This window comes from Pituophis catenifer, unplaced genomic scaffold (assembly GCF_029215685.1).
Source record: "Pituophis catenifer annectens isolate HBS135680 unplaced genomic scaffold, rPitCat1.0.hap2 SCAF_7, whole genome shotgun sequence".
NCBI classification, from domain to species: Eukaryota; Metazoa; Chordata; class Lepidosauria; order Squamata; family Colubridae; genus Pituophis; species Pituophis catenifer.
In genome coordinates, this window is record NW_027256887.1 from 56,961,826 (window position 1) to 56,977,864 (window position 16,039).

General features: G+C 40.1%; 1 protein-coding gene across 1 annotated transcript in view; it reads left to right on the top strand.

The window, feature by feature from the left end:
* Positions 1-15,506, top strand: part of ANO4 (anoctamin 4) — a 111,206-nt gene extending 95,700 nt beyond the window's left edge. The window contains exons 22-29 of the mRNA XM_070946824.1: positions 763-820; positions 1,777-1,874; positions 7,954-8,096; positions 8,796-8,948; positions 9,960-10,107; positions 12,515-12,634; positions 14,578-14,683; positions 15,315-15,506. Of these exons, the coding sequence (XP_070802925.1) occupies positions 763-820; positions 1,777-1,874; positions 7,954-8,096; positions 8,796-8,948; positions 9,960-10,107; positions 12,515-12,634; positions 14,578-14,683; positions 15,315-15,506 (1,018 nt within the window). The remainder of the gene's footprint in view (positions 1-762; positions 821-1,776; positions 1,875-7,953; positions 8,097-8,795; positions 8,949-9,959; positions 10,108-12,514; positions 12,635-14,577; positions 14,684-15,314) is intronic.
* Positions 15,507-16,039: the final 533 nt, after the last annotated feature.

The window sequence follows — 16,039 nt, forward strand, 5'->3', positions numbered from 1 at the left end:
CTGAAACAGTTATCTATGAATCAAAACCAAGAACAAAATTATTATTGTTAGCGAACATCTTGTTTTTACACAGATAGGAAAAATAAAATAAGAGATGTCAAACTCAAGGCCCACGAACCGGATCTGACTCATGGGGTGCTTAGATCTGGCCCACGGTGCCGCCCTGGAAATAGCAAAGGACCGGCCCATCACGCCTCCACCCGCAAAAACAGAGCTTGGGAGGGCCACACGCAGCCCCCCCAGGCTCTGTTTTCACTGACAGGGGGCTGCAGGAGGCCGTCACAGCCAAACACGGAGCCCAAGGGGGTGAACAGGCCCCTCCAAGCTCCATTTTTGCTGGTAGAGTGCTAGCAAAACAAACCGCTAGCAAAAGTGGATCCCCCCAGCCGCACCTGGGCCACCACAGGTGCCCCCAACATGAGTGACGTTGAGCTGGCCACGCCCATGCCCACCTGGCCACACCCACCTGGCCACACCCACCCAGCCCCCTGAGGTCAAACACAACCCTGATACGGCCCTTAATGAAATCGAGTTTGACACCCCTGATCTAGATTCTTATATAAACTACAAAAATATTGTTAAAAAACAATTGGTACATTGTACATTCAAATACTAAGTACTAAATACTAAATGCAAATTTAATGCCCTTTTCCATGGAAAAATACAATTGTGCCTCTCGTCTTTGATCTTCTCCTCTTACATTCCTATTGTTTTGATCAAAAACGTACCTGCAAAGAGATGATGACCTCTCCTATATTGAAGGTTTACAGGTCACCCTGGTGCCTACCTCAGACTGATAAACAGATGGAGACTAGAAGAAGTAAGTGTTTTATATTAATATTGAAGCATATTGTACAAAGTTTCCATGCATACATTCTAGGGTTGAAATAAGTTATGCAGAAGTATCTGGAAGTATATCATATTTTATAGTATCTAAAATATATCTAATGTACTAAAAATAATGTGTGAAGTAATTAACGGTGCAATTTATTGGAAGTAATTGCTATTGAGTTAATGTGGCCTACTTCTATATAAATGCATGTGGAATTGTAATAAAAGGATACACTGCAGTTTAAATCCAATAACTGTACACAGTTGTTCAGAAAATAATCCAGTTTAACTACATTTGACTGACGGCTACTGTTCAAGCTTTTTCTGGCTTTGTATTGTCCATGGCAGCAGGCAGATGTCAGTAAAGCTTAGGTTTTGACCACTCCCAGACTGGCCAGTCTGAAGACCTCATTGCCCATTCTGCAGAAATCATTTTCCTAGCAGGTGAAAATGCACAGCTAATCAGTAATAGGTCTGGGAAGGTTTTCAAACTTTACAGCCAATCGGTCATACAAATAAAAACTGATCTCCTTGATTTCCCACTTCAATCCTTGTAGCTTCTGTTATTAATGCCAATGCAAGACATCACCTTAAACTGATATTCCCAGGGACCAAAGCTCATATCCTAGCCTCTTTGACTCAAAAAACCCCTCTATTGGTTATGAATTGCCCAACCTAGCATAAGCACTTATGCATAAATTTAAACAGCAGTATGTAAATTCTTCTTCCGTAAATACCATGGTGCAATTTTAAACAGCAAGGTTAAAGAAAGTGTTTGAATGATGTACATAATAACGATACAATAAGGATACATACAAGGCTGAGTTCTGTGAAATGTGTATTCCCAGTATTCCTCAGTATGAATGCTGGTGTTTCCTTCCAATAATTCCCAGTCAGCATGGCTTAAACTTCTCTTTGTTCCCTTGCTGCCTGCTTCTTCTGCAGTGCCACCCTAGTGGATGCCTTATTGATCTCTGTATGCAGATGGGTATTATAATGGTGCTAAAGCAGACTTGGAACAACTTCATGGAATTAGGCTACCCGTACGTATGTGCTTTTTAAAAATATACATATTAATGCTTGCTTATTGTAACATGTACAGAATACTTGCTGACAGATACCTCCTGGGCAATGTAACTTGTTCATTCTGCTTTTGTAGATAACATTCTATTTATTGTGAAGAGATGTCAGATCCTTTATATTTATTGAATTTATTGAATTTATTGACTTGGAATTGATTGAATATCCCTCCCCAGACTTTGGACTATCTTGATTACCCCCAGGCCGTGGACTTCCCCCTGATTAATTAATTAATTGATTGATTAGATGTATTCGCCAACAGAACTTCTTATTCTGCGAGACTCCCCCCTCTCGCAGGTGTGGCCCTCCACTTTATCAAGGGCCTACCTTTATGACGGGCTTTGGCACCCCGAGAGGTGACATGCCGCAAAAAGGGGATTGAGGGGTTTTTTAGGGAAACTTTTTGATAGATTTTTAAGGGATTTTAAGGGGCGGGAGGGTTGTGTGGGTTTGGGGGTTAACCCACGGGGGGAGGGGTCCGGCCCAGCTGTCAGTGGGGCCACGGAGGGTGCGGATTCCGGGGGTAAGGGGGATATCAGAGTCCATTCTGTCGAGGGCTTCTCTATCAATGTGTTGAGTGGGAGGGGCAGATATGGCGGGAGCAGGGGGCCGCATCATATGGTGGGGGCACGCACTCGCTATCTTCGAGCGGTGGTGCGCCCCGGTCCCCATAGCTCTTCTCGCACCCCAGGCTGTTCAGACTCTCAGGGCCCGAGCCTTCGGCTGCTGTTGTGCAATGCCAGGTCCGTGGTAAATAAAGCCCCCCTCATTTGCGATCTTATTCAGAAGGGGAGAGCGGACCTGGCAGGTATTACGGAGACCTGGTTGGGCCATGAGGGGGGGGGTTCCCCTCGTGAATATGTGCCCACCAGGTTTCCGAGCATTCCATCAGCTGAGAGCTCAGGGCAGGGGCGGAGGGGGTGGCGGTTATTATAAAGGAAAGTCTTGATCCGGGGAGACCACTGTTCCACAGATAGCCGGATGTGAGCCCCTTTTTGTGAAGTGGGATCGTGGAGTACAGATGGGCTTGTTGATCACGTACCTGGCTCCCTGTCACGTGACAACGGCCCTGCTCGAGCTGCTCAACGTCATAGCTGAGGTGGCGGTTGGTACCCCCAGACTTCTAGTCATGGGGGATTTCAACCTGCCATCTGTCGGCGAAACGTCTGAGGTGGCTCGAGAGTTCATGGCTTCCATGACGGCCATGGACCTTACTCAGTTAATTCATGACCCTACTCACACGGGTGGACACACTCTGGACTTAGGTTTTGTCTCTGGTCAGTGGTCGAGTGGCCTTGATTCAGGGGATATAGTCATCGAACCCTTGTCATGGTCTGACCACTCGCTCCTTCGACTGGACTTTCTAACCGCTGCACCCCGCCGCAGGGAGGCGGGACCGACCAGGTGGTTCCGCCCCAGGCGCCTGATGGACCCTGATAGGTTCCAGATGGAGCTTGGGCCATTTCCTGAGACTCTGGCTCATGACTCGGCTGAGGACCTGGTGGCCGCCTGGGATAGTGCGGCTGCTGGGGCCTTGGACCGTGTCGTGCCTTTGCGGCCTCTGACCCGGCACCGAACTCACCTAGCTCCTTGGTTCTCTGAGGAGCTTAGGGAGATGAAGCGCCGGAAAAGACGCCTGGAGAGTAGTTGGAGGACCAGCCGCTCCGAATCCGACCGAACACTGGTGAGGTCTCATATTAAGACCTACCTAGTGGCGATAAAAGTGGTGAAATCTAGCTATTTTGCCGCTCTTATCGCGTCATCAGATAATCGCCCTGCCGCCCTGTTTAGGGTGACCCGCTCCCTCCTCCACCTGGAAGTGCGGGATGACCCCTTGCAGGGCCGAGCTGAGGACTTTGTGCAGTATCTGTATGATAAAATCGCTCAGATTCGGGAAGGGCTGGCCTCTGACTGGGTATGTCCGGACGGGATGACTGAGGCAGGTCTTGAGAATGTTATCTGGGGGGAGTTTGATCCTGTGGCTCCCGAGGACATGGACAGGGTCCTGGGATGGCTGAACGCGACCACATGTTTATTGGACCCGTGTCCCTCCTAGTTGGTACTGGCTTCCCGGGAGGTGACACGAGGCTGGCTCCAGAAGATTGTTAACGCTTCTTTGAGTGAGGGGGTCCTGCCGGCTGCTTTGAAAGAAGCGGTTATGAGGCCTCTCCTCAAGAAGCCCTCTCTGGATCCGGCTGTTTTGACTAACTATCGTCCAGTCTCCAACCTTTGCTTCGTTGCGAAGGTTGTTGAGAGTGTGGTAGTGCAACAGCTTCCCTGGTACCTGGATGAAGCTGTCTATCTAGACCCGCTCCAGTCCGGCTTCCGGCCTGGGCACAGCACGGAAACGGCATTGGTCGCGTTGGTGGATGATCTCTGGAGGGCTCGGGATAGGGATTGCTCCTCTATCCTGGTCCTGGTAGACCTCTCAGCGGCTTTTGATACCATCGACCATGGTATCATGTTGCACCGGTTGGCGGGGTTGGGGGTGGGGGGCACCGTTCTGCGGTGGTTCTGCTCCTACCTCTCTGACCGGTCGCAGTCTGTGTTGACAGGGGGGCAGCGGTCAAACCCGAGGCACCTTGCTTGTGGGGTGCCACAAGGGTCAGTCCTCTTGCCCCTTCTGTTCAACATTTATGTAAAGCCGCTGGGTGAGATCATCCGTGGCTTCGGGGTGGAGTTCCATCAGTACGCTGATGACACCCAGCTGTACATCTCCACCCCAGGCCACCCCAACGATGCCCTTGAAGTGATGTCCCAGTGCCTGGAGGCCGTGCGGGCCTGGATGGGGAGAAACAGGCTCTGACTCAACCCCTCTAAGACCGAGTGGCTGTGGCTTCCAGCGTCCTGATATAGCCAGCTGACGCCATCGCTGGCTATTGGGGGTGAATCACTCGCCTCCACGGAGAGGGCTCGTAACTTGGGCATCCTCCTGGACGCACGGCTGTCTTTAGAAGATCATTTGACAGCCGTGGCCAGGGGGGCTTTTTATCAGGTTCGCCTGATACGCCAGTTGCGCCCCTTTCTAGATCGGGACTCCCTACGCACAGTCACTCAGGCACTCGTCACTTCCCGCCTGGACTACTGCAACGCTCTCTACATGGGACTCCCCCTGGGGTGCACCCGGAGGCTCCAGCTGGTCCAGAACGCGGCCGCGCGGGGGATTATGGGGGCGACGCTCCCATGTGACACCTCTCCTGCGTGAGCTGCACTGGCTCCCGGTGGTCTTCCGGGTGCGCTTCAAGGTGTTGGTGACCACCTTTAAAGCGCTCCATGGCTTAGGGCCGTGGTACTTACGAGACCGCCTTCTGCCACCAATAGCCTCCCACCGGCCAGTACGCTCGCACAGAGTGGGCCTCCTCAGGGTGCCGTCCGCCAGACAATGTCGGCTGGCGACCCCCAGGGGGAGAACCTTCTCTGTGGCGGCGCCCACCCTCTGGAACAACCTCCCCCCAGAGATACATACAATAACAGACCTCCGGATTTTTCGTCGGGCCCTGAAAACCTATTTATTTCAACTAGCTGGGCTGGCTTGAGTTAAATTTTAAATTGATTTTAAATTGGGTTGTTTTAATTTACGGCCAAAATATTTAATTATTTTAAACTGTTTTTAAATTTTGTATGTTCTTTTTTTTACTTTGGCTGTTCACCGCCCTGAGTCCTATTTGGAGAAGGGCGGTATAGAAATGGAAACAAATAAATAAATAAAATATATCAGTGGTCCCTAACCTTTGAAGCTTGGTGGCCCAGCTGGGGGGAGGGAGAGAAGGGAACCGGGCTGCGCAAGCGGTGGGCCGGCATGTGTGCAGCTCAACTTGCACGTGCGGTCCAGCCTGCCACTTGTGTGCATCGAGTTATGCGTGTGCCAGCCCACCACTCGCATGGTCCAGTTGCAAATAGGCTACGGGGTACAGCTCAGTAGTGGGTCACAGCCCCAGGGTTGGGGACCCCTGCTTTATATAAATTGGAATAGTAATAATCAAAGGTTTCTGTATTGCCAAATTATTTGTTATACTGCGTCATCCTCCTTTCAAAATCATCTTTTCTTTTTCATTCCCTAATATATAGGCCAAACACCTTCTTGGTTTATTTGCATGTTCAAAGTTATTTTGTTTAAGGGTGTTCAATTTATTCCCTAATTATTTAAACACATAGATAATAAGTTTGGTTTAGAATGTTTATCTTGATTTCTTTAATTCTTCTTTACTTTTAATTTCTTGTAAAATCTCCCAGATTTTTCCTGGGCTTTCTTTTTCAATTGGCTTCCATCCCATACTCTTTTTTGTCTATTCCTTTGTTTAGGTTTTTGTCAAACAATTCTGTTAATTTCTCTTTGACATCTTTACTATTCACTCTTTCTGTAATAAAGTTTCATTTCCATCTAAAATTTGCTGATTTCTTTCTTAAAGTCAATTCAACTGGATTGTGATCAAAGAAAGCTTTTGAGGCTAGAATAACTAATTTTTTTGAAATTCTTATGTCTATTTTGAAAATGATTGGTGAAAAAATGGTGTATTCCCTAGAATTATCTTTTTTTTATCGTAGATATTGACTAATGTTAAATTTTCTGCAAGAAGCACTTTGACAATTTTCCTTGGGTAGTTTTGATTATTTTTTCAGATATTCTATCCAGTTGTGAAAACACCATAGCATTCCAGTCGCCTGTCAGAAACCAACTTTGGTATGGTAGATTTAACACTAGGTCCATCATGTTTGTAGAAAGTATTTCTATTGTTCAGGGCATAAATTCCCAGCACACAGGTTTTTTGGCCATCTAGTTCTGTTTCTACCCTTACATATTTACCATCCTGAACAGTTATTAATTATGGTTTTTATTGGGCAATGTATAGAACACTGCCATGTTTGATTCTGCTGAGCTAAATTCATACACATTTTTGTAAATTAAGTATTTTACATCTTTATTTCTAATATATGTTTCCTGAAGACACATTATAGCCTTTTTTTAAGGTGGTGAAATAGGTTTTTTTTCTTCCTTTTTGGGGGGGAGTTGGCGCCATTTATGTTCCAGATTAAGCATTTTATTACATAGTTAATGAACTGTTTTTGAAAAGTCTGTGCCCATAGCCCTCACTTTTTTTTCTTATTTCATGCTGGTTATATACTTAACTTGTCTCTCAATTTGTTTGGATATTCGCTCCTCAGTGCCTTTCTGGGTCTGTTGTAATTCATTTTTGTATTTCTCTAGAAATTCTCTGGCCTTTTGCATAGTATTTAGTCTAAATCTGTTTTGTTGGAAGATAAAATCTATGTATTATAACTTTTCCCAACAAAATGAGTGGTTTTAATATTTCAGTTAGGAAAGTCTTTTCTTATACATAGGATTCTAATAAGAATTTCTTTCAAAATAATTACCTCTACATTGTTGAGCTTCAATTTGGATTTGAAATGGCATTGGAGGATTTGTTCTCTTGTTACTTTCCTTTAAAAAATGCACCAACGAATCTCTTGGAAAGTGTTAATTCTATATATTTTGTCATATATGGATTTTTTTTTTTTGAAATCTACTTGCCAAGCAAAGAAATCAGCTAGAGCTTGGGTCACCTTTTCCTGGATGTCTTCATCTGGATCCTCCAGGATAGCTCTAAGTCTTAAACACTGCTCATTTTGATGAAGTTCCAACAGTGATGAGTTATAGAGGTCTCTCAAACTATATGCCTACGGCGTGGATATGTTCTTATTCCATCCAGAGGAATTTTCAGCATCCCACCAGTGTTTTCAATAGGAGCTAAGGACCAAAGTGTCATCTTGCTGAGAAGAAGTTCAGCTTCAGACATTCACAGCTAGATCCGCCACACGGGAACTTTGCATTTTTGGCAATCAGATTAGTACATTGGTTATTCCAATTTTTATTTTATACTTTAAGTTGCTTATTTTAATTATGTTTTTGTTATGTGGCTATTTTTCTTGGAATTGTGTGAAAATGAGTACCTCTATTAAAAAAAACCCAAATGTATGGCAAAAATAAAAAATTGAAATTTAAGTGATCTGAAAAATATGTAAAAATAATATTCACATATGCAGGATAATTCAGAACTGGTGGACCAGACGAAGACTGCGGCAAGAGTATGGTTCACAGCAAAAAACAACTTTACCACAATGGGAAAAAGACTATAACTTGCTGCCTTTGAATGCCTATGGACTCTTTGATGAATACCTCGAAATGAGTATGAACAATTTTTTCTTTGTTGCCTGATTCTGGTGTTTTTATATATTACTCATGATCCGATATAATAATGTGTTTTTAAAAAAAAAAAAAAAAAAAAAAAAAAACCTTCCAGGACAATGTTGCATCCATTGTAAGCTTGTAAAATTATTTTCAGAGAGATAGCGATTTTTCAGCAAAAACATCTCTTGTGGCATTTTGATATAAATTCTCAGGCATCACTGACCTAAGTGTAAATGAAATTAGGTTAATCAGGCATGTTGACTCTAAGAGTAGATACTATGCCTTCTAGCATTTCAAACTATAGCATTGATAAAGAGGTACTGAAAAGAAACTGATTTAATCTAGAATCTTAGATTCTTTTCATTATTTTGGAGATGATAAAACATTGTACATTTTGATTTGTATCTTGCCATTTTAAGCAGCAATGTAGTCTGCAAATCTGTAGATATACTGTTTATTCTGGGATATACTGTCTAGATATTCCAATCTGTACAGAAAGAATATCTTATGAATCTGCCATTGTTAGTATTTAATGTTGTGGGTTGCAGAAGAAATGTTTTTCTATATAGAAATCATATTCGACCCTTATTCTGAATTTAATTTTTAGTGTACACTTTTACTGGCCTTTGATAATATACAATACACATAAAATATACGTGGCTAAATATGACATTCCTTCTCTCATTTTCCTTCTCAGTCCTCCAGTTTGGATTCACAACTATATTTGTAGCAGCTTTTCCACTTGCTCCACTTCTGGCTTTATTGAACAATATCATTGAAATACGCCTTGATGCATATAAATTTGTCACCCAGTGGAGACGGCCATTAGCTTCCAAAGCAAAAGATATTGGTAAACAGAATCTTTAATGGGTGTAAAGTGTTGGTGCAAATTGAAGTTGAAATTTATAATCTAAGACCATCTAGTCTTCATCTGGGATATTTTTCAGACTAACCTATCAGATCCTGTCTCATCCAAGAAGTGACAGGGTCTAATCTTACTTAGCTTTGTTTCAAGATCAGCCAAGATCAACTGTTAGTAATTAGTTGAGCAATAAGTAGAGCCATAATCCAAATGTGCCAGCTCATTACTGGTACAAAGCATTTCTTTAACAATATAGATTACTCAAACCAGAGGTGGGTTTCAGCAGGTTCTGACCAGTTCTGGAGAACCGGTAGTGGAAATTCTGAGTAGTTCGGAGAACCAGTAGTAAAAATTCTGACTGGCCCCACCCCCATCTATTCTCCGCCTCCCATTCCCAGCTGATTGGGAGGAAATGGGGATTTTGCAGTATCCTTCCCCTGCCACGCCCACCAAGCCATGCCATGCCCACCAAGCCACACCCATAGAACTGGTAGTAAAAAATTTTGAAACCCACCACTGACTCAAACATACATATATCCCCCTAGCTGCAATTTCCAGAAATAGCGTTCACCGAATGGCTTATTTCTGAGACAATTTTCACTCATTTTCACATCAGGAAAAAAAAATCAAAAAAAGAATTGTAGATATCAGACTCAGGGTGGCAAGCTTTTAGTGTTAATTCATTTATAGACACCATAGGAGAATAACCAACTAAATCTATGGTGGCAAACATTAAAAGGAGCCTGGGAGCACCTTCTCCAACTAACACATTTCAAAAACTTGTAAGATTCATCAATGGGTACTACCAGATTCTGATCTTTTACATTCATTTGAAAAAACATCTAATGGGGAAATCTTTGGTATTGACATTTTGTAGGCAGTCTGGTAGACCTAACTAGAACTGGGCCATTAATAATGTTGATTAAAGTAGTGCATAAATGCTACAATTTAGCTAATAATTTAGAAGCTAAAACTGACATGCCTCTTTTCTTTTGTTAGGAATCTGGTATGGAATTCTTGAAGGCATTGGAATTCTTTCTGTCATCACAAATGCATTTGTTATTGCTGTGACTTCAGATTTTATCCCACGGCTTGTTTATGCTTACAAATATGGACCATGTGCAGGTCAAGGAGAGGCCGGACAAAAGTAATTTTTTAAGAAATATGCTACAAAATAATACAAATATCTTTTGCAGTTTCAGTTTTAGAACCTCATAACAACATGTCTAAGATTTCATTCAGTAGGACTATGAACTTTTTAATGAGATATTTAAAGAGAAATATCATTGTTAAGCTTCTTCTTTGCATCCAAATTATTCTGCTGTTTGATTCCACTGCAAAAATAATTAAAATAATTTGAAGGAGACTAAACCACCAATACAACCAGCTTTTATTAGCTATTTATGGGAAAGCAGGCCACAAAGCTTTTTAGAAAGAACAAGTATTCTGAAGCCAATAACTAAGCAAATAACTTTGGTTTAAGATTATTGAACATGTGATTGTCATATTAAAGATAACTACTTTTTAAAATATTAAATAACACCACCACATAAAACAATGTTCCTCTGTGACACCAATAAGATCTATTATTCTATTTTGATATTTCTTTTTTACGAAATAAACCTCACATATCTATATGACTGAATCAGAATAAGCTAGGCAGCATTTGTTTCATTAACCATTTAGATGTATTATATTTTGCATTCCTGTTATACAGAAAGCTATTTCCAAAATTTTCTCGAGTGAATATATTTGGATGTTATTGCAGCTTTGTCATAGGATAAAAGACACAAAGTTATAATTTTGGGTATGCATTTCTGCTCATTCATTAATGAGTCAAGGATTTGGCACTTAATTACAGAGGAAAAGCCTATATTCTCTTGCTTTTCTCCACCAATTTAAGAGATTGATCGCTCGACCTCCCTGATGACAGCGCAACACCAGGGGGCTTCGCGAATTCCTCTTTCGTTTCCCGATCCCTCCAAGTTCAGGAATGCCCCTAAAGAGCACTTAATGAGGAAATTTGGGTTTCAGAGACGGAGCCTCCGTTTCCTCACCCGATCGTGATGATGTCACCGCCGGAAGCTGAGTTTAAGGAGCTGAACTATTGATTATCCTTTCTAGCAATGGATAGCTGCATTGCTTTTTCTGAGGAAAAACATTTTGAAGCTGCATTATATGAAGTTTTTCATCTTAAAATGCTAGTATTGAGAACAGCAGTGAGAACTGGAAGAAATGTAGCAGATTAAACAACACGTTTTATAAGAAAGCCAATAAAATTATTTATTTAATCCATCATAGTGACCAGTAGAAAGTGCTTGAACTCCATTCCAGTTGTAGCTGTCAACCAATCACTGGCAAAAGCTTTGATGAATTCTAAGCTGCCCCTCTTCCTATGATGGGCTCTCCAGAGCTTGAGTTATTTGTATCATTCCATTTCAGTGCAGAAAGGGGCTTTACCTAGGGGTGGAATGGCATTTTTTTAAAAAAATCTTGGAAGTAATGAAGTCTCATGTAGCTAATGATGTGATCCTATGCTATATCTGAGGACAAATGAAGGTAATTCTAAGACAAGGCAATTCTACACTATTGTCATTTGTCTTTAATGACATTTCATTATTATATGTTATTTTTTTCCTAGGATTAGTAAACTGATTTGAAGTTTAAAAAAATCATACCTGTCTCGAGCCAATTGAAGTTGAAAATACAAAAAAAAATGAGCATGAGAGAAGTATATATTCAGCATATTCACAAATAAATATTTAACTAAGATCTATTTTAATAGTTTGAAAATAAAAAGTATTATTAGGAAGAATATAGTAACATAAAAATGGTTGGATCCCTACTGTATTCGGTGTATCCTATTCAGTTCATCCCATTCATTTCAACTGAAATCAATATAATCTAAGTTAGCCTTGATTAAGATTTCATTGAGCCCAGTGGATATTCTGTATTTTTTAATTTTATTAAGATTGTTCTTCATTCCAACTGTGAAAAAAAGTATCTTTTCCTTATAGCCCTTTGGCTCAGTATTAAAAATAAATTAACTAAAAATTGGTCAGTGACCAAAATTAAGTGTATTCATTTACTGCATTACTAACTAGAATCTCATGTGCAGTTCTCCATTGACTGGGATTTCTTTTTAAATAATTTTACATAACGTGATTGCAGAACAAATATTTTAATTGAGAATCAGTATTTTTCTCTTGAAGTTATGAATAAAAAACCTCTAAGCCCTTAAAAAAACTGAACAATTTTGTGTTTTTTCCAGATAATAAAATCCTCGGTGTATATTTATCTCAACATACAAATAACCAATCTAATGCTTTGGAAGAGATGTTTACTCTTATTTTCCCAATTGTAAATGATCAGAAACTTGGCAGATAATTTCTGTATTATTTTCATCAATTCAGAATTAAATCCAACAGCTCTTTCTAGGATGTTCATTGTTAGCAAATAATCTAAGTAATATGGACCTGAGTTTTTGTGAGTACTTATTACAGAATCTGGTGTAAGAAGGCTGACTTCTGAGTAAAACCATTCTTTCTTTCTAGGTGTATGGTTGGCTATGTTAATGCAAGTTTATCACTATTTTTGGTGTCTGATTTTGAACATCGTTCAGAGCCATCATCAAATGGAAGTGAGCTTTCTGATGCATCTTTAAAATATTGCAGGTAAAGAAATATATGTGAAAATGCTGCATGTTTATCAGAATTTTTACTGCTTTACCATCATTATTTTTATTCAAAACAGTATACATCTTTTTTTTAAAAAAAATTAACATTGACCTAAAAGCACAGGTGTCAAATTGCTGTCATTTGACGTTTTGCGACGTTTCCTCCCTTCGCAGAGCTGGGATGGGCGTGGCCTGTGTATGACACATCCAGCCCACGGGCTGCCAGTTTGACACCCCTGACCTAAAGCAATAGTAGCTACAAAAATCCACTTTCAGAAATAGAAAACTTTAAATGCTTGCTTAAGTAAAATAAAAGTGTTTTATGCCGTATGAAATCAAATCAGGGTTTTCCTGAGTTATTCTTAGGTCTCCATCACAACTTCCATCAGCAATTTAGGATGGTAAAAATACTAATTTATCCAATATAGTGCATATGAAGCAAAGGACTAAGATGCTGACTGGATACCATTTTATTATAGAAAAAGCTAGAACATTATCCACTAACATCCACAGGGAGGGACAAACTGGCAAGGTAGCTGTAGCATGATAAAAACCCCTGTGCATGACACTGAATCATATACAAACTGGTAGAGCCTCACCACCTTGCCTGTTCTGACATCCTCCCACAGATATGAGACATTAGTAGCTATGTAGACCATTTAAGACCTTTAAGATGTGATTTGTACAGGTAGTTAAGATTATGACTATTCATTCAGTGACTGCTCAAAGTTTCACTGGCATTGAATAAGGGAGATCTAGGATAGGTCCTCAGAATTCCGGTTTTGCAGTGTCCCGCTGGTCACATGAGCACAATTTCCAACATTCCCTGCTGGCTTCCCACAAGCAAAGACAATGGAAACGCCAGCAGGAAGTCAGAAGTCACAATGTCAGTCTTACCAGGTAGACCCAACAAGAAACATAGGCTATTTTTACTTTATTGTAAAATTGTATTAACAGAATTCTATAAGTGTGAAACTACAGTTCTCCCTCCATCACCTTAAGAAAGGTCCTTCCTGAGCCTTTCTCTGCCCATTATGCAGCTATGGCTATGCTGTCTCTTATCTGACTGTTCCCTAGACAGCATCATTTTGCCTATTCTCCCAAAGACATTCTACCATACCATTGCAGTCAATCATAGGAGGCCCCCATTAAACAATCCATATGGTTTTCATTTAACAATGGCAACTGGAACTGCCAGAATTGGCATCACTAAATGGCATGATCATGTGATGTCATACTTTACAACCATGTTGCTTACTGATGGAGTTCCCAGTTCCAATTGCCATTGTAACCTGAGGACTATCTGTAGTCACATTAAATCTGTTATGAAAATATAACAGCACTTAAACGTAATGCAGAAGCTGTGTTTGAATTTTAATACCAAAAGATGAAGAAGATATAGATAGAAAAGGGATGGAAACACAAGAAATAGGTAAGAAGCACACATAATAAGCTAAAAATCAGATATTTATGTAGATAAATGTGGCAACCTGTGACATATGATGTCATAACCCATTGATTGCGATGGTTAATCTGACTGGTCTCACTAGTTTGGCAAGTGTCCCCTTTCTCCCTCATCATTTCATGTGTCCCACATAAAGATACTCAGTGGAATGGGATGTCAGTAACAAGATAAAATTGGTATGCTATTCTTCTTCAAATTATTACCTACTCAGTTATTTACAACTGTCATACTGTTCTCTTTAATGGCAAACAACATTATGCAAACATAAATGGTTTAAATCATCTTGTTGTTTGTCTAGAAGCTCAGTATATTGGGAATTTCCATAATCTTTCAATACCTTTAATTTCAATTATTAATGGGCTTAATGTTGAACAAAGGCTTCAAGACAGACTTATCATAGTAGTGTTGATATACATTCAGTAGACATTTTGCATTTTAATAGACAAAATTTATCTTTTTTTCGCTTGTCCTTTCAGGTACAGAGACTATCGTGATCCCCCTCATTCTCCAGTGCCCTATGGTTACACACTACAGTTCTGGCATGTCTTAGCTGCACGATTGGCATTTATTATTGTTTTTGAGGTAAGTTTCAGTTTTGCAGCCTTCCAAATGTAAAACTTAAAAATGCTGATACTATTAACACTGGGTAGGCTGACCCTGTATAATAAATTCTGGTTTCCTGTGCTCAATTTTTTTCTCTTCCAATATCTATTGAAAGGTTGCTGAAATGTTTTTTTCACAACACTATTCATATACATTCACAGTATAAGATCTTCCTATGTGAATCTATTAATTCAAAATAGCTGCTGTTTGTATCTAGGATGGCTCATAGTACCATGGATGCACAGATAATTCACTAAATGTAAATGTATTAAAATTTAATTTAATTAGTACTAAAATAAAAAAAAAAATCTTAAATGTATCTGGATTGTTTCCTCCTCCTATTTCTATTGTAATGAACGAAATAAATTGACACTAATAAGTACAGTTAGCAATTAACATTGCTATCTGAATAGATACCGGTAGTTCTTTGAGATGTGAGGATGTTAATAGAAATGAACTGATTCTTTAAAAAAAGGAAATACAGAAATATAAAGACTGTGTGGAGACAACTGTATTTTTCCCATTACGTTTATTAATAATAAATATTACTGTATAAGTGTTCAGGTTATTATGCTAGTAAACTCACTTGCTGTTAAAACTTTCTTTACAGCACCTTGTGTTTTGCATAAAACACTTGATTTCCTATTTAATCCCAGATCTTCCTAAAGATCTAAGGGATCGTATGAGAAGAGAAAAATATCTGATTCAGGAAATGATGTATGAAGCCGAACTTGAGCGCCTCCAAAAAGAACAAAAGGAGAAGAAGAAAAATGGAAAATCTTACCATAAGGAATGGCCATAACTAATGGAATGAGTATTTACACCTAAATACAGGTGTAAAGTAAATTCTCCAGTAGACTGTAATTTTTCAAATAAATCAGAAGTTCAGAGGAGTAATTTGAGGACATTGAACAGGGGTACTGAACACAAATCAGTAACCTGCACATTTTCCACAGTTAGTGTATTTTCATTAAAGGATACAATATAACATACTTATATCCAGCTATGGATAGGATTTAGCAATATATTTTTCAGAAGCATTAAAGTGACTCTATTCTGCAAAAGGGTAAGCATACTAAAGGTAATCCTTTTTTTTTTTAAGAGAATGCCTCATTTAGCAACTATCCAAAGTTATAATGGAAAAAGTAACTTTACGACCAGTCCTTGCATTTATGACGTTTGCAGGTCTGTAAAGCACAGCAATGCTGAAACATAAGCAATGTTGTAGTTTCGCTTAAGAACTGCTTTGCGCTTAACTACTGATTGGCTGGTGCCAATTGTGATTACTAAACAAGAAGTACCTGTACTTTGAAGACTTTTTACTGGCTGCCTGTT